A 20651-nucleotide genomic window follows, 5' to 3' on the forward strand; every position below is an offset into this window, starting at 1 on the left:
CACCACGTAAATCGCCCCAAATCGGAAAACACCCAATAAACTTGCATCTCGGGGTTACGGTGACTACGGTCAAGCAAGCCTCCCCTCCTCCACTCTCAATCTCCTGTCCCTCATTTTCCTCCGTAACATCCAGTCTCATCCTCACTCTGCTGCTCCCTTCACATATGTAACATGTCGGTGGCTAAACTGAGCCCCAAAAATACATCCTGACATTAGCTCAGCCCCGTTTTGCTTTGTGGTGGAACATTCTATCAACATCTTGAACAGATGGTTGGGCCGGACTCCACAAAGAGGATGCAATGTGCCACGATGGGCCAAGTTTATACACTTTGTCAGTGTTTTTGGGCAAGGTGCAGCCTACTTATGGCATTAAAAAAAAAAATCTTTAAAAAAAAAATGGTATAAAACATCATAAATAAATATAAAAACAGGAGGCTCCATAACATAATCAATAAAATGCAACAAGTATGGTATTGAAGGAACTGCGCTCCAACGCGAGTCGAAAGAATTGACGCGACCAAAGACGGAATTCGTCCGAGTTGCTTTATTGAAACAAAACAGCTCAGGTATTTTGACAAGCCCGTTTTTCAGGCAACAATATATATACACATTTATGTCGGGAAGTTTGCCCGGCAAAAGCTATACCGGGCATGCCCGGGTATCAAGGGCGAGCCTTGGAAAGGCGAGTCTGGACCTGCCCGGGCGTGTTTGGCTGCGGCCTGGCAAGTCGAGGCTGGGCGTGCCCGGGCGCTCTGGGCGAGCACTGGAAAGGCGATAGCGGGCATGCCCAGACGCTCTGGGCGAGCCCTGGAAAGGCGATAGCGGGCATGCCCGGACGCTCTGGGCGAGCCCTGGAAAGGCGAGAGCGGGCATGCCCGGGAAAGACGAGACCGGGCATGCCCGGGAGGTTCGGGCGTGCCCGGGAACAGTGAGTCCGGGCATGCCCGGGAGAGGCGCGTCTGGCCGTGTTCTGGCCGGTGCAAGGCGATTATGTACATCCAGCGGTAACCGCTACACACGCCCCTCCAGAATCGACCTGCACCGGCAGGGTCAATTTAAGGGGGGTCCGGATGACCCGGCCGAAGCGACCCCTGGAGGGTCGTGGGGAGGGGTCTGACGTGGTGGTGGGTGGTCGAGCGGGGGGAACTGTGGACGGGGGGCGGCCTCGCCACGGAGGAAGGGCCAACCGTGGTGGTCGGTCGACGTCCATGTGCGCCGGTTTGAGGCGGTCCACAGAAATCCGGTCCGGCCGACCGCCGAAGTCGACGATGAAAGACTTGTCGCCCCGTCGCAGGACCCGGAAGGGCCCGTCGTACGGCGGCCGGAGTGGCCCCCGGTGCGCGTCATGACGCACAAAGACGTACTCCGCTGTGCGAAGCGCCGGGGGGACGTAGGACTGGGGGCCACCGTGGCGGGACGTCGGCACGGGGGCAAATCGTCGGGCGGCCTCCTGGAGGTCCGAGCGCTGGCAAGCGGCGGACCAGGGACTGGTAGCGTCAGGCACGAATTCGCCCGGGACGCGGAGTGGCTGGCCGTAGACGAGCTCGGCGGCGGACGCCTGGAGGTCTTCCTTGGGGGCCGTGCGAAGGCCCAAAAGGACCCACGGCAGCCGGTCGGCCCAACCGTCGTCCTGAAGGCCGGCCATGAGTGCGGCCTTCATGGAGCGGTGAAACCGCTCGCACAACCCATTGGCTTGGGGGTGGTAGGCCGTGGTGCGGTGCAGCGTGACCCCCAACGAACGGGCGACCGCGCCCCAAAGCTCAGACGTGAACTGTGGGCCGCGGTCGGACGAGATGTCCGCTGGTGCGCCGAAGCGCGCGACCCAGGTGGCGATGAACGCCTGCGCCACGTCGGCGGTGGTGGTGGAGGTGAGGGGCACGGCCTCCGGCCACCTGGTGGTCCTGTCCACCATGGTGAGCAGGTGGGTGAACCCCCGCGAGGGGGGCAGGGGACCCACCAGGTCCACGTGGACGTGGTCGAAACGCCGTTCAGGCACGGCGAAAGGTGCCAGCGGGGCCTGGGTGTGGCGGTGGACCTTGGCTCGCTGGCAGGCCGTGCAGGCGTTGGCCCAGTCGCGGATGTTTCGTCGAAGGCCGTGCCAGACGAAACGCGCCGACACCAGCTTCTGAGAAGCTTTCCGGCCCGGGTGAGAAAGGCCGTGGATGGAGGCGAAGATGCGGCGCTGCCAGGAAACGGGCACGATGGGGCGAGGCTGGCCCTGGGAGACGTCGCAGAGCAGGACGGTGCCCGCGCAGGGGATGTCGGCCAGGCGGAGGCCCGTGTCCGCCACGCGGAGTGCCTGCACCGAGGCGTCGGTGGTCTGGTCGGCCGCCATGAGCGTGAAGTCCACGCCGAGGTGGACCGCGTTCGCGCTGGCCCGCGAAAGGCAGTCGGCCACGGCGTTGTCTTTGCCGGCGACGTGCTGGATGTCCGTGGTGAACTCCGACACGGCGGCGAGGTGGCGCTGCTGGCGGGCCGACCACGGCTCCGTGACCTTAGCCATTGCGTAGACCAACGGCTTGTGGTCGACGAAAGCCGTGAACGGGCGGCCCTCCAGGAGGTGTCGGAAATGGCGAACGGCCAGGAATAGCCCGAGCAGCTCGCGGTCGAACGTGCTGTAGTTTAACTCGTTCGGCCGGAGTTGCCGGCTGAAAAAAGCGAGTGGCTGCCAAACCCCGTCCACCCATTGCTCATGGACGGCGCCCACCGCGTAGTTGGAGGCGTCCGTAGTGAGGGCGATGGGCGCGTTGAGCACCGGGTGAGCCAGCAGCGTTGCGTCGGCGAGGGCCTGTTTGGCACTGGCGAAGGCCGCGTCCATGGCCGAGGACCAAACAATGTCATGCTTGGCCGGCTTGCCCCGGAGGGCCTCGTAAAGGGGCCGCATGAGCTGAGCAGCGCGGGGCACGAATCGGTGATAAAAATTCACCATGCCGAGGAACTCTTGGAGGGCCTTGATGGAACGGGGACGCGGGAACGTGGTGATGGCCTCGACCTTGGTCGGCAGCGGCACGGCCCCGGTCTTGGTGATGCGGTGGCCCAAAAAGTCAACGGTCGTCGCGCCGAAGTGGCATTTGACCGGGTTGACAATTAAGCCGTGCTCGCTGAGGCGACCGAACAGTGTTCAGAGGTGGAGGAGGTGCTCGGCGCGGGACGTGCTGGCGACGAGGATGTCGTCCAGATAGACGAAAAGAAACGGCAGGTCGCGCAGCACGCCGTCCATCAAGCGCTGGAACGCCTGGGCCGCGTTCTTGAGGCCAAACGGCATCCGCAAAAATTCGAACAGGCCGAACGGCGTGATGACGGCCGTCTTCGGGACGTCGGCCCCCCGGACAGGTACCTGGTGGTAGCCCGGTATCAGGTCAATTTTCGAAAAGATGACCCGTCCCGCCAAACGGGCGGAAAAGTCCTGAATATGCGGGATCGGGTACCTGTCGGGGGTGGTAGCGTCATTGAGACGGCGGTAGTCGCCACACGGGCGCCATCCACCCCCCGGCTTTGGCACGATGTGCAGTGGCGAGGCCCACGCGCTATCGGAGCGCCGCACGGTGCCGAGGTGCTCCAACGCGTCGAATTCGGCCTTTGCCACGGCGAGCTTGGCTGGGTCGAGGCGGCGGGCCCTGGCGTAGACCGGCGGGCCCGTAGTGGGTATGTGGTGCTCGATCCCGTGCCGCACCGCGACGGCCGAAAACGTCGGCCGCGTGAGGGCCGGGAATTCCACGAGCAGGCGAGCGAACTCGTTCGTTGCCGGGAGGGCGCACGCCAGTTCGGTCGGCGCGGAGCTGCTCATTGTGCACGCCAGGGAGCTGAAGGTCTCGGCGTGGACAAGGCGACGTCGTTTGACGTCGACCAGCAGCCCGTGCGCGCAGAGGAAGTCGGCGCCCAGCAAAGCCACGGGGACGTTGGCGGTAACAAAAGTCCATTGAAAGCGCTGGCTGCCGAAGCAGAGGGTGACGACGCGTGGGCCGAAAGTGTGTATGGCCGAGCCATTAGCAGTGACCAAAGAGGGGCCGCAAACTGCGTCCAGCCTGTCCTGCTCGGAGGCAGGTATGACGCTCAGTTGGGCGCCGGTGTCGCACAGGAAACGCCGTCCAGACGCTTTGTCCCGAATAAACAGCAAGTTGCCCGAGTGGCCGGCGCTCATGGCTGGGAATGAACGCCGGCCCGGCCGTTTCCCGACCTGCCGAAAGTGCACGGGGGCCGGCACGTCCGAGCCTTGTGTCCGAACCTGGCGTGGTAATAACACCACGCCCGGTCAGGTGGAGGCCCCGGCCGTCGTGTCGGAAGCGGGCGGTGCGGCGTGGCGGCCGCCAGTTGCACCGGCAGTTCGGCCTCCAACCGCGCAGGGCGCTCGGGCGTCGTGGGCGTCGCCTCGGACGGCGGCGGGCTCCAGGTAACCGCGCCGATGTGCTGGCCCGCCGAGGAGATCTTATCGGCTTCCCTGGCGAGGGCGCGGGAATCCGTGATCAACGTGCCAGCCAGGGCGAGGCGTACCGGGTTAGGCAGCTGACGGAGGAACAGCTCCCGGAACAGGAATGCCGGAGAGTGCTCGCCGAGCAACGAGAGCATATAGTCCATGCGCTCGGACGGGCGCGTGTCGCCGAGCTCGGGCAGGTCAAGCAGGCGCCGTGCGCGTGCCGCCGGTGAGAGGGCGAAAGCGCCGAGGAGGAGCGTCTTCAGCGCGTCGTATTTGTCAGCAGCCGGCGGGTGCTGGAGGAGGCTCAAGGCGCGGGCCGCGGTGGCGGAACCGAGCGCCGCCACGACATGGTGGAAGCGGGTGTCGTCCGCGGTGATGCCTCGCAGGGCGAACTGGGAGTCCGCCTGGGCGAACCAAACAGCCGCATGAGCCTCCCAGAAGGTAGGCAGTTTAAGCGTCACTGCCGTATCCATGTCGGTAGGTCACCAATGAAGGAACTGCGCTCCAACGCGAGTCGAAAGAATTGACGCGACCAAAGACGGAATTCGTCCGAGTTGCTTTATTGAAACAAAACAGCTCAGGTATTCTGACAAGCCCGTTTTTCGGGCAACAATATATATACACATTTATGTCGGGAAGTTTGCCCGGCAAAAGCTATACCGGGCATGCCCGGGTATCAAGGGCGAGCCTTGGAAAGGCGAGTCTGGACCTGCCCGGGCGTGTTTGGCTGCGGCCTGGCAAGTCGAGGCTGGGCGTGCCCGGGCGCTCTGGGCGAGCACTGGAAAGGCGATAGCGGGCATGCCCGGACGCTCTGGGCGAGCCCTGGAAAGGCGATAGCGGGCATGCCCGGACGCTCTGGGCGAGCCCTGGAAAGGCGAGAGCGGGCATGCCCGGGAAAGACGAGACCGGGCGTGCCCGGGAGGTTCGGGCGTGCCCGGGAACAGTGAGTCCGGGCATGCCCGGGAGAGGCGCGTCTGGCCGTGTTCTGGCCGGTGCAAGGCGATTATGTACATCCAGCGGTAACCGCTACAGTATAATCTATTATCCATAATAATAAAAGAGCGTGTGCGTGTGAGCCTGGTATTGGTTTAGCGGTTAGGGTGCCGACTTGGGATCCTAGGATCCCGGGTTCGAATCCCGGTCGATCGCTGAATTAACGCCAGGGGGGTTGACTCAGCCTGTCATCCTTCCGAGGTCGGCTAATTGAGTACCAGCTCGCTGGTAATTCCCTGTGTGTCACAAGAGGCGACTAACAGGGTTGGTGGCAGGAAGGGCATCCGGCCATAAAACATCGATTCAAAAAGGGGACCACGGTGCCTGAAAAAGGCCAACCCCTGCTCTGCAGGGAAAAATGGCCTCTAAAGGTGGTTCAGTGTGTGTGTGTGTGTGTGTGTGTGTGTGTGTGTGTGTGTGTGTGTGTGTGTGTGTGTGTGTGTGTGTGTGTGTGTGTGTGTCCAGCTGATGATCCATGCAGTCGGGAAACTGGTCGTTTGTTTCCAGGTTAAGGTTCTTCCTTTAGGTAGAGGAATTATGCTTTGAGGTTTACAATTTAAATAAAGTTGAATATGGGATGTTGTGAAATTAACATCATTTACAGAAATCCTTTAAATTATTCATATTTAAGTTTAGGAACAACCGATACTGTACAATTAATTAAATGCATTTTTAAATAAGAATTCAAAAAGAGAAATAAGAATTGAAAATCATAAGATAGAAATGTGAGAAACAAAAATAAAAAACAAGGTGTGTGTGTGTAAACTGTATACTTTCAATTTTACATGTGTATTGTGTGTGCAGACCATCTAATTCTGTACTCCAGCATGGTGAGAATGAGAGTTCATACACCGCCTCAAATCCAAACTTGCGAAAATCCAAACTTGCGATAATCCACGTCCGACCGACCCCTCTCCCATGCTTGCATGATTTCACATAAAAACGTAACACACATTCAAAAACATTAACCTCATTAACATTAACCACAGCACTGTTATATACTTCATTCCATTTTTTTTAAACAAAGTCTGTGATACTTCATTCCCTCTTTTACCACAGCCTTGTGATACTTCATTCCCTCTTTTACCACAGCCTTGTGATACTTCATTCCCTCTTTTACCACAGCCTTGTGATACTTCATTCCCTCTTTTACCACAGCCTTGTGATACTTCATTCCCTCTTTTACCACAGCCTTGTGATACTTCTTTCCCTCTTTTACCACAGCCTTGTGATACTTCATTCCCTCTTTCACCACAGCCTTGTGATACTTCATTCCCTCTTTTACCACAGCCTTGTGATACTTCTTTCCCTCTTTTACCACAGCCTTGTGATACTTCATTCCCTCTTTTACCACAGCCTTGTGATACTTCATTCCCTCTTTTACCACAGCCTTGTGATACTTCTTTCCCTCTTTTACCACAGCCTTGTGATACTTCATTCCCTCTTTTACCACAGCCTTGTGATACTTCATTCCCTCTTTTACCACAGCCTTGTGATACTTCATTCCCTCTTTTACCACAGCCTTGTGATACTTCTTTCCCTCTTTCACCACAGCCTTGTGATACTTCTTTCCCTCTTTTACCACAGCCTTGTGATACTTCATTCCCTCTTTTACCACAGCCTTGTGATACTTCATTCCCTCTTTCACCACAGCCTTGTGATACTTCATTCCCTCTTTCACCACAGCCTTGTGCTACTTCATTCCCTCTTTCACCACAGCCTTGTGATACTTCATTCCCTCTTTTACCACAGCCTTGTGATACTTCATTCCCTCTTTTACCACAGCCTTGTGATACTTCATTCCCTCTTTTACCACAGCCTTGTGATACTTCATTCCCTCTTTTACCACAGCCTTGTGATACTTCATTCCCTCTTTTACCACAGCCTTGTGGTACTTCATTCCCTCTTTTACCACAGCCCTGTGATACTTCATTCCCTCTTTTACCACAGCCTTGTGATACTTCATTCCCTTTTTTTTAAACAAAGTCTGTGATACTTCATTCCCTCTTTTACCACAGCCTTGTGATACTTCATTCCCTCTTTTACCACAGCCTTGTGATACTTCATTCCCTCTTTTACCACAGCCATGTGATACTTCATTCCCTCTTTCACCACAGCCTTGTGATACTTCATTCCCTCTTTTACCACAGCCTTGTGATACTTCATTCCCTCTTTTACCACAGCCTTGTGATACTTCATTCCCTCTTTTACCACAGCCTTGTGATACTTCATTCCCTCTTTTACCACAGCCTTGTGATACTTCATTCCCTCTTTCACCACAGCCTTGTGATACTTCATTCCCTCTTTTACCACAGCCTTGTGATACTTCATTCCCTCTTTTAGCACAGCCTTGTGATACTTCATTCCCTCTTTTACCACAGCCTTGTGATACTTCATTCCCTTTTTTTTTAACAAAGTCTGTGATACTTCATTCCCTCTTTTACCACAGCCTTGTGATACTTCATTCCCTCTTTTACCACAGCCTTGTGATACTTCATTCCCTCTTTTACCACAGCCATGTGATACTTCATTCCCTCTTTCACCACAGCCTTGTGATACTTCATTCCCTCTTTTACCACAGCCTTGTGATACTTCATTCCCTCTTTTACCACAGCCTTGTGATACTTCATTCCCTCTTTTACCACAGCCTTGTGATACTTCATTCCCTCTTTCACCACAGCCTTGTGATACTTCATTCCCTCTTTTACCACAGCCTTGTGATACTTCATTCCCTCTTTCACCACAGCCTTGTGATACTTCATTCCCTCTTTTACCACAGCCTTGTGATACTTCATTCCCTCTTTTACCACAGCCTTGTGATACTTCATTCCCTCTTTTACCACAGCCTTGTGATACTTCATTCCCTCTTTTACCACAGCCTTGTGATACTTCATTCCCTCTTTTACCACAGCCTTGTGATACTTCATTCCCTCTTTTACCACAGCCATGTGATACTTCATTCCCTCTTTCACCACAGCCTTGTGATACTTCATTCCCTCTTTTACCACAGCCTTGTGATACTTCATTCCCTCTTTTACCACAGCCTTGTGATACTTCATTCCCTCTTTTACCACAGCCTTGTGATACTTCATTCCCTCTTTCACCACAGCCTTGTGATACTTCATTCCCTCTTTCACCACAGCCTTGTGATACTTCATTCCCTCTTTCACCACAGCCTTACTTTTACATACTTCTGAGTGAGTATTTTTTATAGTTTGTACTTTGTGGTGTTTGGTACACTCACCTTTTCTCTTTAACTTGCATGTTTTGAATGTGGATTTTCCATGGGTATCGCTCGTAACTGTGATTACGCAGTTAAAATGACTAACTAGCCAAAAATGACAAACACAACAGGTAAAAAGCTTCCCAAAAGCTTGGCAGCTCCAGGATGCAACAACCTCATCCACCATCGCCGTGAGTGGTGGCGATCCCATGGGAGAGCGTGCGGATCCGTAAGCGTTACCGGCGAGACCGTTTTACGTACCGACTCGGAGCAAAAATGCACAACCTCGGCCTGTTTGTACTCGTTATGCAATCATACAATCTGCATTCGATAGGCCAGTTGCACCGCGGTGGCCACCACACAGAGCATTTTGAACGAATTAACATTATCGACCACATTAAAGGCGGTGAAATCGCACGAGTGGATGGCCAGGTCATCGATCTCTCGTGGAGCGGAAGTTTGGCCCGCTTCGGTTACAAATCCGAAAAATCTAATGAAACAAAAATTTGCTGAGAACGTTCGCGGAGGGAGGCTCCGTGTCGACTCGACGTGCCCCGCACTTATTACACGGCTTTGCGTTGCCAAACTCGTGAGCGAATGCGCTGGAACAAAGAAGGAAACGACAAACCTCCTTGGAAGACATCTTGGTTTTTGGAATCACGTCGTCATCAAAACACCCGTTTGTGACCCGCTTGGCTTTTCGACGTCTTATGGGCGCCGTTACCGAGCGGTCTGCACTCACAGGATCACACCGGGGGACAGAAGAAACACAACGTTAAAATGTTTAGCGATTTGTTCAAATCACCAAACAAATCATACATGGGAAATGCAGCGCATAACAGGAAATATTTGATATTGATATTTATTGATATTTAAATATTGATATTTATGTATGTTTATAATCAAGTGGATCGTCTGTTTGCCGTGTCGTGAGCAAGGCCTTTGCCGCGTCGTGAACGATTTGAAATCGAAGTTAAGTGATTGTTCCCATTTGTATTTTCGTTAAAACTGTATTTATTTATGGTGTTGTACGTATATTGTGTCCCGACGAAGATTTTTCGGTGCAAATCTTTCATACCTGTATTGAAAATCGTGTTAATCCGTGTCGTGTCTTGAGGCCTTGTACAGTGTGCACTGTACAACCTTGAGGCTTTGTTTTTCTCTCAGCGGTCCGTCGTTTGTGATCCAATAACTTTCGTTCTCTGTATTCCCAGACTTTTCACCCATAGCCTACTTCCTTGTGTAAATCTCAACTCAAAAAAAAAAATAAAAAAAAATAAAAAAAAATTCCCTTCTCTGTTCTCATTCGTTTATTCATTCTTATTCGTTCGTTCGTTCTTCGACCACGTGTTTCTCCCCCATTTCCCCAGATAGTTTTCACTCATTAACCTTCAATGTTTACACTTTCCCCTCAAGTTATGTATTCCGTCATATTTTATAACACCTTTTTCTTCTTCTTCTTTAAAAGGCTGCTTTCGACTTGCTCACCAAATCAATTCATCCCCAAAAAAATATCCATCTCCTATAGTGCCTTTTTTCTACATTCCCTAAACTCTCCTGCACTCCATCCTCCATCCAGCGTCCTTAAACGTATTTTTAACTCGAAGTTCACAAGAAACTCATTTTGCAATAAATGTTCGTTTCCCATAAATCGTACACTTTCAAAAATCCAATCTCACCCCTCCCCTCCAAATCTTCCCCATAACCCCTCCCCTCCAAATCTTCCCCATAACCCCTCCCCTCCAAATCTTCCCCATCACCCATCCCTTTCAAATCTCCCCCCTTGCCCCCTCCCTCCTAAACTACCCCCTCACCCCTCCCCGCCAAGACGCCCCCTCGCCCCTCCCCTCCTAGACTCCTGCCTCACCCCTCCCCTCCAAATCTCCCCCATATCCCATCCCTTTCAAATCCCTCCCCTCCCAAACTCCCCCCTCACCCCTCCCCTTCAAATCTCCCCACCCTCATTGCTTCTCAATTTCCCCCCTCTCACTCCCCCTCCTCAAAGCGTCCTCCCCGCTTCTTCCCCCTTCAAACTCTCACCTCCATCTCCCCCAACCTTCTGCCTCGCTCTTCCCCCTCCTCAAATAACACCTCATTGTGGCTCACCCAATCACCATCAAACCTTTTGTCCGCCCCATCCTTCCCTTTCTCCGAGCTATTCTGAAATCTCTGACACACCTTCAACAGCTCTCCCTACCTCTTCCACCTCTTCCACATCTTACCCTACCCCTCCTCCCCCCTGTTCTGTATCTGATGCTCCCCCTTCCTCTTCATTAACGGTATGGACCTCAAACATCCGGGGCCTTCGTTCAAACTTAACTGATCTCTCCATACAGGTTGCTTCTGTCAAACCAGACGTGATCTGCTTAACAGAAACTTTCCTCCTTTATGATGTCTCTGATTCCATAGTATCTCTCCCGGGCTACTCCCTCCTCCGGTATGATAGACCTGAGCCTCGTCCTGGAGGCGGGGTTGCTATCTTTATCAAAAACTCTCTTCCTCACTCGCCCTGCACTGCACTCTCTCCACCTCACCCCCAGGAATACCTCCGGCTACGGCTTCCCCTTCGCTCCCACCTCTTGTTCATATGTGTGTTGTACCGTCCACCAAACAGTGATGACTCCATCTACATCTCGCTGTCTGATGATATGGACCAACTTCTATCTACTCATCCCAACTCTCTCTTCCTCATATGTGGTGATTTCAACTGTCATCATGCCAGTTGGCTGGGTGTGGGTACCTCTCTCACCAGCCATGGCTCCTCAGCAAAGGACTTCTGCGACTCACTGGGACTGACACAATCTGTCAATTTCCCGACCCGGATCTCAGTCAACGGAACATCTTCTCTTCTGGACTTGGTTATGACTAACTTCCCTGAAAATGTCTGCTGCTCTTCTTCTGCTCCGATCGGATCATCTGATCATGTCCTTGTTAAAGTGGACATCTCTCTGACCATCCTCAGGGAGCCTGCTCAGCGTCGACGAGTCTGGCATTTCACTCAGGCCAACTGGCACGGTCTTCAAGCAGCCATCAATCATCTGGACTGGTCTCCCATCTCTACCACCTCTGACATCAACTCATCCTGGGAATTCTTCCAAAGTAAATTGCTCTCTCTCATGCACAGATTTATCCCATCTCGTCTTCAGTTGTCATACCCTTCCTCCCGTCCATGGTACACGGAATCTTGTGGTGAGGCTGTTGCCCAGAAACAACTTGCCTTCGTCTCCTGGAAAGCAAATCCAACGGAAGGAAATCTCATTTCCTTTCACAAAGCCCGAAACAAGTGTGTGTCCACCCTCAGGAGAGCCAGGAAACAATATCTCTCCGTTCTCAAGACCGAACTCTCTTATCTGTCTCCCTCTTCCAAATCCTGGTGGCGTCTGGTCAAATCCGTTTCTGGTGTTTGTTCGCCCTCCATCCCCTCCCTTACCTCAAACGGCTACACAGCTGACTCCGCACGTGAAAAAGCTGAATGCCTCAACTCTGTGTTTGCCTCTAAATCTTGTGTCCCAAACCCATCCCTCTCTGTACCCACCATACCCAGTCGTACCCTGCTGCTCCTGGACTCCGTGTCCTTTCCTCCTGACAAGGTGGAAAAGTTTCTGTCAACCCTCGACTCTGATTCTGCAACTGGACCCGACGGCATCAGCCCACGGGTCCTAAAATCCTGCTCTGCTGCTCTATCTCACCCTCTCTCTGTTCTCTTCACCCTCTCTTTTGCTCAAGGTCAACTGCCATCTGCTTGGAAATCAGCCAACATCACCGCTTTGCACAAAAAAGGTGCAAAAACAGATCCTAGCAACTACAGACCAATCAGCCTTCTCCCAATTATCAGCAAAGTCATGGAATCCATCATTGCTTCGGATATGAAATCTTTCCTCTTCTCCAATGGCTTGATCTCTGATCATCAATTTGGTTTCAGACCAGGTCACTCTACTCTGGACATGCTGCTTCTGCTGTCTCAACAATGGATGGAGGTCCTCAATGCCAAACAGGAAATTAGAGCTGTCTCCCTCGACATATCACGTGCCTTCGACACGGTCTGGCACCCGGCTCTGCTCACCAAACTCTCCTCCTTTGGTATCCATGGAAATCTCCACGCATGGCTGGCGGACTTCCTCTCTAGTCGTCGTCAACGTGTGGCCCTGAATGGGTTTCTCTCATCTCGTCTTCCTGTTCAGGCTGGAGTTCCCCAAGGCAGTGTTCTGGGCCCCGTGCTTTTTCTGGTCTTCATCAATGATCTCTCTGACTCTCTCGAAAATCCTCTCTATCTCTTTGCTGATGACTCCACTCTCTGCCGCTCCATTCCTCTTCCCTCAGATCGGCAGTCTGCTGCCTCCTCACTCTCTGAAGACCTGGACAAAATCACAGACTGGTCAAACAAGTGGAACATGTCTTTCAATCCTGACAAATCTCACACTCTTACTATGTCTCTCCGAAAAGATCGACTGGACAACCCTCCCATCTACTTTCTCAACAATCCTCTCCAAGAAGTTCTGTCGCTCAAGATTTTGGGTCTCACTATCTGCCATGATCTTTCTTGGGAAAACCACATTTCCAAGCTGGCCTCCAAAGCCAGTCGCCGACTGGGCATCCTCCGTCGTGCGAAGTCCTTCCTCGGCACACCTGAGCTCCTCACCACATACAAGGCTTTCATCCGCAGCTCAATGGAATACTGTTCTCCCCTATGGGCCGGTGCTTCTGCCTCACACCTAGCTCGGCTTCACGCTGTTGAAACCAAAGCTTTCAGAATTATTGGAATCTCCCGCGATGAAGCTATCTCTGAGGGCCTTTCACTCACTCACCGCAGGCAGGTAGGTGGTCTTTCTGTCTTCTACCGACTCCTCTCCGGCCTTGCACCCCCAGCTCTCTCTGTGCTCTGTCCCCCAAATATTCCTACAGGTCGCACAAGATCTGCCAGCAACCCTCTGATGGTTAAACTGCCGAAATCTCGGCTCTCTGCTCACCTTCACTCTTTCATTCCTCTTTTCTCCCGCCTCTGGAACAAACTCCCTCACTCCCTTCAATCCCACTCCTCCCTCCAGGTCTTTAAAACAGCTGTTCACCACCATCTCTTATCTTCCCCCATCCAAAACCTTGATCTTTTCTACCCCCGCTAATTCACCCCAGATCCACCTTGTTTGAAATTCCAACTTCTTTCCTGGAAGTCCTGGCAGTGTCCATATGTTTTATACCTCTCCCACCGCCCCCTTCCCATGCCCCCCCCCCCAAAGCCCTCGCCCTCTCTCAGATCTCTCGATGTCTCCATGTCTCTCGGTCCCTGCTCTCAAATGTTGTGTTTGTGTCCTTCCCCCTCTCTCCCCATCTTGTCTACCGCTCCCGATGTTATATGTTTTATGTGTCGGTTTGTCTTTCTGTGTGATTAATGTTCGCTCTTTCACGAGCCTCGATCTTGTATACAAAAAAAAAAAAAAAAAAAAAAATGCATTCAGCTCAAACTCCATAACCTGCTGGTTATGACGCACATGCCTGATATAAGAGATCTTGGAAAATACCACTAACTTTATGTCAAGATAATATTATTATTAGCAGATGTGTTTGAAAACTCGATAGCACCTCCTTTATACCCGCCTGGCCACTTTACAGTCGTCGGCCTCTATTCACGTGGCCACCGCATCAGAGGTAGGCCCAAGTGGATGGAAAGTTTTCGACGTAAGGCCGAAATTATTTCTCATACGTTCTCTCAGGCGATAGTGAGCTCGCATCTATACAATTAATGAATCATTCAACCGGTTCTTCAAGTTCTTCATCTCACGATACAAGTCGAGATCAAAACAAATCGAAACAAACTCGGTTAAAACAGGGTAGTTGTTCAGTATGCAGAAACCGAATGGTGCTTCCAAGCATACCCATGGTGGTTATGGCGATTAATTTCCTGTGGATAGAAACCAGATTGTCGACTTATCAATCTTCACACACTACAAGGTAACTACAGTGAAAGGAATCAGACAGGATTAGCCTCAGAACCAGTCAACACAAGTACCACAAACAATGTAAAGATGTGATACTGGAATGAGGAAAAGCAGCGGGTATTGGAGAACGGGCAAGATCCACAATCGGACAAAAAGCAACCTGTGGACGTACCACGGACGGGCTCCATTGACCTCTTCACTCCCTGCTGCTTCTTCTCCGAGTGGGACAAAACCTTGAGGCTCAACTCCTTGGGTATGCTGGGTGGGCACGGGATAAGATTAGGTGAATCATGTCTGAATGCATGCAAAACTCCCATAACAAACACACAACCAAACAAGAAAGAGCAATCAGAGATTGCAGACACTCGCCAGGAAGTGTTTTTTCTTGGTTTTTGGGGCTTTGGTGTTAAAACATATAGTCTAGTAGGAAGACTAGGTCCCCCTGCACCCCCCGGAGATATACTTCTAATCAGTGTTTCTAGATTGGAAAAAATGTGTAGAAAATGACTAGCTATGGCCCCAAGCTGAAAAAATGTCCCACATACCATTTTTATGCAAATTACTGCTGCCATTATCAAAAAAACGATTTTTGACATATCTCAGCCAATATTGCAGATAATTGAAAAATGAAGGTGTCTAGACCCATGTTTTGAAGGGCATAGATCATGATAGAACTATTCATAACATGATTACATGTGTCTATGGTATACTAGTATGCATATTAATGCTGTAATTACAAAATAATCAGTTTTACAAATGATAAGGATACGTTAATACTGCAGATAACTTAACATGGTACATAAGGGGTCTAAACCCAGGTATTTTCAAGGTTAAATGTCAACAAGATGCTCCTGAGTCTTGCATAGGGGCGGGACATTGGCAGTAACATTGGTACCACTCAACTTTTCTTCCCACCATTGACTTTGTATTGCGAGAGATTTTCACTTGCTTATTTAAAGGTTTCTCACCCAGCCCACGTAAAATCTACCAACTCCTGCTGTTAACTCCCAAACATATTTTTTTATGTTATCCAATCACAGTGCAGAAATGACAGACTAGAGATCCAAATTAGTGCTGCTATAGCTGCCATTTTACATTTCCATCCATGTAACATGCGCGCTCGCGCGCTCGTATCAATTGGTAATGTCGCGCGCTCGTATCAATTGGTAACGTTGATGTTATTGAATACCTCAGTTGAAAGTTCAGTCTTCCATTCCATTTGTGTGTTGTTCTTGGTATTCATCCTCCAATCTAGCCAGGTAAGATGCTAACTATAATGTTACTCACACTCTTGACTTCAGTTTCTGCATGAAATCATAAACAGGCAGAATAACAGCTGAGCCAGCTAGCACCATGTTAGCTAACGTTAAAGCTAGCCTCATCTATGTACAGTATGTTCCTAATGTCGGTGTAACTTAAACTTTTGTTAATGCCAAACATGAGACATATCTGTTGACTTCTGTATATGAATTGAACCAGAAAGAGGCACGACAGCTGAGCTAGCTACAGTAACTTAGCACAATGTTTCATTGGCCTAGATAGCTAACGTTAGTGTGGAAGAATTTAGATGTTTTAGCTATTAGCACTTTTGATGCCACTAAACATGGTTTAGTCAGCTAAAAAGTACCCTAGTGTAGAACATGACTCAGAACCTCTGTTACCTCACTGAAAACTCAGAGCCTCCTTTCACAGGCACTTTTAACATCATTCGTGATTTCTTATTTGTCATTTAACAGTGATGGTAGACATCGACAGCAAGCATGCCCAAAAGAAAACGGAGTGTAGAACCTGCAGCCCAAAGCTCTCCTCCTACATGCATCCTTCATGTACCATCCATGTCTGATCATGGGGATTTCACGCCCCTCCGTAAAATTAAAGGATCTGCTTCAGAAAAACTGCAACTGCTTCAAAAGATCCGGGATAGACGTCTCAACCAACCGCATGACTCCCCATGTCGTATGCAATCAGTATGCAATCAGTATGTGATCAGATCCCGGCAACTCTTCCTGATGACCTAGAAAGAGTAGGATATCACAGCAAGTGTTATAAGCACTTTGTCCGCCACTTTCATCGTCTGGGAGATGATACAGAACCAGGGCCATCAACCTCATCATGGCATCACTCTCCTCGTAAACCAGGAGGTTCTGCTGAACCCATCTTCCCGCCAGAGTGTATATTTTGTGAGAAAGTTGAGACCAAAGATGCTCATCGCAATACTGAGAGGCCTACAACCTTCCCATCCTTTAAAAACAAAGAAAATGCATGGGAGCAAATCGAAACACGGGCTGAGAAAATGGGTCTCTATCGACTCCATCGAAAGGTGAAAAACAAAGACCTCTTTGCATGTGAGGCCAAACACCATCCGTCATGTTTTAAAGCTTTCCGCACAGCATTCTACAACTATGAGCGTGCGATTCACAGAGCCGAAGCACCAAAGGAGCAGGCTTGCATGTCAGCCACCCATGAAAAGGCATTCAACTCAGTACTGGAACACATTCAAACCCAGGTCATCCAGCAGAATAAAGTTCTACAGCTTTCTTCCTTGCGCTTGCTCTATGTCGAGGAACTGAAACTGAATGGATATGAGAACTCAAATTATCGGTCAGAGAAACTACTGAAACGCCTACAGAATGACCCAATCAAGGAGCATATCCACTTCACGAAGGTTGATCATGACAAATGTGATGTCATTTCTTTCTGGCTTGTGCACAGCTCAAACATAACAGTTTCCAATGCTCTCGCACGAGCATTCACACTCGGAAGCACAAACAAGAACCAAAATGTTGCCCTCCAACTTCGCCAGGGTATTCTACAGGCTTTCAGAGAGTGTAAAGACCAACCATGGCCACCAACAGCTGAAGACATGGAGCTCAATCCTGAAGACATCCTACCTCCAGACCTTGTCCGCTTTCTCAGCGTGCTAATGACTGGCAAGGAGGGCATCGAGACAGAAAAGGTGAAGCGTCTGGTCTTCTCCATTGGACAAGATCTGTGCCGTGCAGTGTCAGATGGAAAATGGAAGTTACCAAAGCACATTCTCCTCTGTGTGACTGTAAGGCACCTGTTCCGAAGCAAACAGCTCACCACAATACTACACAGGCTTGGACACTCTGAGAGCTACGATTTCGCCTTGGAGTTGGAAACTGCTCTCGCCAAGGTCCTGGATGAAGTCTCAACTTATCGTACACCACAAATTGTGACAGGAGAGGGCAACCTTGTATTCCACTGTGAGTGGGACAACTTGAATAAAACCACTACCAGTGTGCACGGCAGCAACATTGTAAACAGTGCTGGAGGAATCATGGTGCAGGAGGTCAAGCCCGGGTTCGAGAGCAGCAAGGACCGAATGCTACCTACCATCAATAGGTCACAACAGCGTAGCCTGAAGGTCGACACACCAAAAACTCTCCCACCCTTGCACTTTACTCGCGTTGGCCCGAAGTTCCCTGAAGGCTCATCATTCACACCGCCAGCAGAGAATGACACAGTCTATGCCACTACGATGCAAGAGTACTACATCTGGCTCTTCATCAGATACATCGGAAGCTGTGGCCTGCAGCCTGTGCCTGGGCTAGGGGGTTTCACCTCTGCAACTGGTTCTCCCCCACCCAGCAAATCAACAGTCGACTACTGCACGCCTATTCAAAAATGTTCCTTGCAAATGACGACAACAAAAAGCAGATGTGCCAGCTTCTTCTGAAAGTGTGGAGTGGACAAGAGGCAGCTACCAGGCTGGAGAGAACAGAGATGGCTGTGCTGATCGTGGAGGGGAAGGCCCACCAACTTGCCTCAACGAATGGCAAGGTAAAATTGAAAGCCCTTCGTGAATGGCGATTCAATTTGTAATTTTTCCTGAAAAAAAGGTGATTACCTGTGATGTTTGTCTAGATCTGAAACTGGCAGTGACTGGTGATTGAAATGCGGTGCCTTTTTGTGTTTCAGGTCGAGGTACGTGAACTCCCCACGATCTACAGCAACCAGGAAGAGACTGATACCAGGGTGGTTCTGTACCTCCATCATGCTGCTACCATCGGATACAAGAACGCTGTAGTCAGAACACCGGACACAGACATCCTCCTGATCCTGCTCCACCATGCCCACAACATCAAGCTGACGGTGTACCTGGATACAGGGTCAGGGAAGCATCGCCAACTTGTCAACGTCTCTGAGCTGGCAGAATCCCTGGGAGAGGACTACTGTGCCACTCTCCTGGGGTACTATGTGTTCAGCGGAGAAGACTGCACCAGTGCCTTCAAAGGGAAGGGAAAAGTCGGGCCCTTGAAAAAGCTGGAGAAGAATCCCAGGTTTCACAGGGCATTCGGTGAACTGGGTGACAACTGGGATGCCAACCCTGAGGTGGAGAGGCAGTTAGAAAAATTCACCTGTGTGATGTACGGCCAGAGTCGCGAGTCATCAGTGGACATTGTCCGTGCCAAGCTGCTACGAAAAATGGTGGGAGAGGACAAGACCCTCACATCCAAGTCCAAGGTTGATCTGGCTCGCCTTCCTCCATGCCAGTCTGCCCTGAAGCCGCACATCCAGCGTGTGAACCACCGCGTAGCATTGTACAAAAGAGCCGATCAACATATCATCGAAAAGCCAAAACCTTATGAGGAGCAAGGATGGATAAGGACTGATGAAGGACTGTTGAAACCAATGTGGTCCAGTGGTCCCATCCTACCAACCTCACTGGTGGATCTTCTGAACACAGGAGAGCACGAAGAGGAGGAGGAAGAGGAAGGAGAAGAAGAGTTTGACTCTGACGATTTCGATGAAAATGATGATGACTGACTCAGTGTAGAATCACTAATGCTAATGATGTTTATCTAAAACAAGCAAGAGAAGAGTGGTCACATTGAGTGCTAGGACTATTTTGACAGTTGTAATATTTAGAAAAATAAAACTTTGTGTTAACGTCTGTGTAGACGGACCTTAATATGAGTCTATTATTTCGTAAAACTGTGATTATTTTGTAAATAAAGCACTAATTAGCATACTAGTATACCATAGACACATGTAATCATGTTATGAATAGTTCTATCATGATCTATGCCCTTCAAAACATGGGTCTAGACACCTTCATTTTTCAATTATCTGCAATATTGGCTGAGATATGTCAAAAATCGTTTTTTTGATAATGGCAGCAGTAATTTGCATAAAAATGGTATGTGGGACATTTTTTCAGCTTGGGGCCATAGCTAGTCATTTTCTACACATTTTTTCCAATCTAGAAACACTGATTAGAAGTATATCTCCGGGGGGTGCAGGGGGACCTAGTCTTCCTACTAGACTAATATATGGCGGCCGAACCACGTGACCATTGACGTCATCACTTTTTTTTTTTCTCCACCAATTTACCCTGAGATGACGCTCAAGAAATTTGATCTTATAAGATGAAGTTTTGTACTTGACTAATTATGACGTCATAATGGAGGCACCTATGACATCATTAACAGATGTTATTCCCTGGTGTTGGGCTAGCAGCTAGGATCCCAAGCCGGCACCCTAACTGCTAAACCAACATCCGGATCCACACCAAAATCTAATCAATTCTTCTTTGTCACACACCCAACCTGTCGACCAAGTTTTGTCCGAATTAGTCCACAACTTTTTGAGATTTCCTGGTCATCGACAAACAGATACGGGTGAAAATATAACCTCCGTCCACCTTCGGTGGCGGAGGTAATAAGGACGTCCATTCTAAGCTTCTGGACCCAGAGCTCGTCTCGGGAAAGTGTCCGTGTCACTATTGGCTGGTCGGTAAAAGCCGAGCCGGCTCAGAAATGTCCGCTCCCTAAAGGTCACCTCTGCCCGCTTGCCTGGTCTGAACGGCTGACACTTCATGCTCTCGTGTCATCTTGACATGGACACGACATTGCTCCCAATGGAGAACACAAAAAGCGATTTAAGAGTGATGAAAAAATAACTCGAACAACAAAGAAGAAAAGAAGAACAACAAAGAAGAAAAGAAGAACATTATGTTTACGCCACAAAATGTACCCTTTTGAAACCACAAGTGGGAATCTCATCAATCATTCAATCACCAACAGTGCACGCTCCGCTCATCACAGGAAGATATATGAAGTCT

The 20651-nt window shown here is 50.3% G+C and overlaps 2 protein-coding genes across 3 annotated transcripts in view; one reads left to right on the plus strand and one right to left on the minus strand.

Annotated features, from left to right (window-relative positions):
• Positions 1–20651, minus strand: part of GNL2 (G protein nucleolar 2) — a 62023-nt gene that overhangs the window by 500 nt on the left and 40872 nt on the right. The window contains exons 15-16 of one of the 2 annotated variants that reach the window (XM_068109562.2): positions 14736–14821; positions 9259–9362 (exon numbers count right to left, since the gene is read on the minus strand). In XM_068109562.2, the coding sequence (XP_067965663.2) occupies positions 9259–9362; positions 14736–14821 (190 nt within the window). Of the gene's footprint in view, positions 1–9258; positions 9363–14723; positions 14822–20651 lie in introns of both variants that reach the window. The other variant, XM_078774937.1, reaches the window with a different exon arrangement.
• Positions 18212–19509, plus strand: LOC144891101 (uncharacterized). The gene is made up of 2 exons (XM_078773488.1): positions 18212–18367; positions 18506–19509. Exons 1-2 carry the CDS (start codon positions 18212–18214, stop codon positions 19352–19354), a joined length of 1005 nt encoding a protein of 334 aa, XP_078629614.1. The 3' UTR covers positions 19355–19509.

Source organism: Myxine glutinosa, chromosome 3 (genome assembly GCF_964187855.1).
Source record: "Myxine glutinosa chromosome 3, kmMyxGlut1.1, whole genome shotgun sequence".
NCBI lineage: Eukaryota > Metazoa > Chordata > Myxini > Myxiniformes > Myxinidae > Myxine > Myxine glutinosa.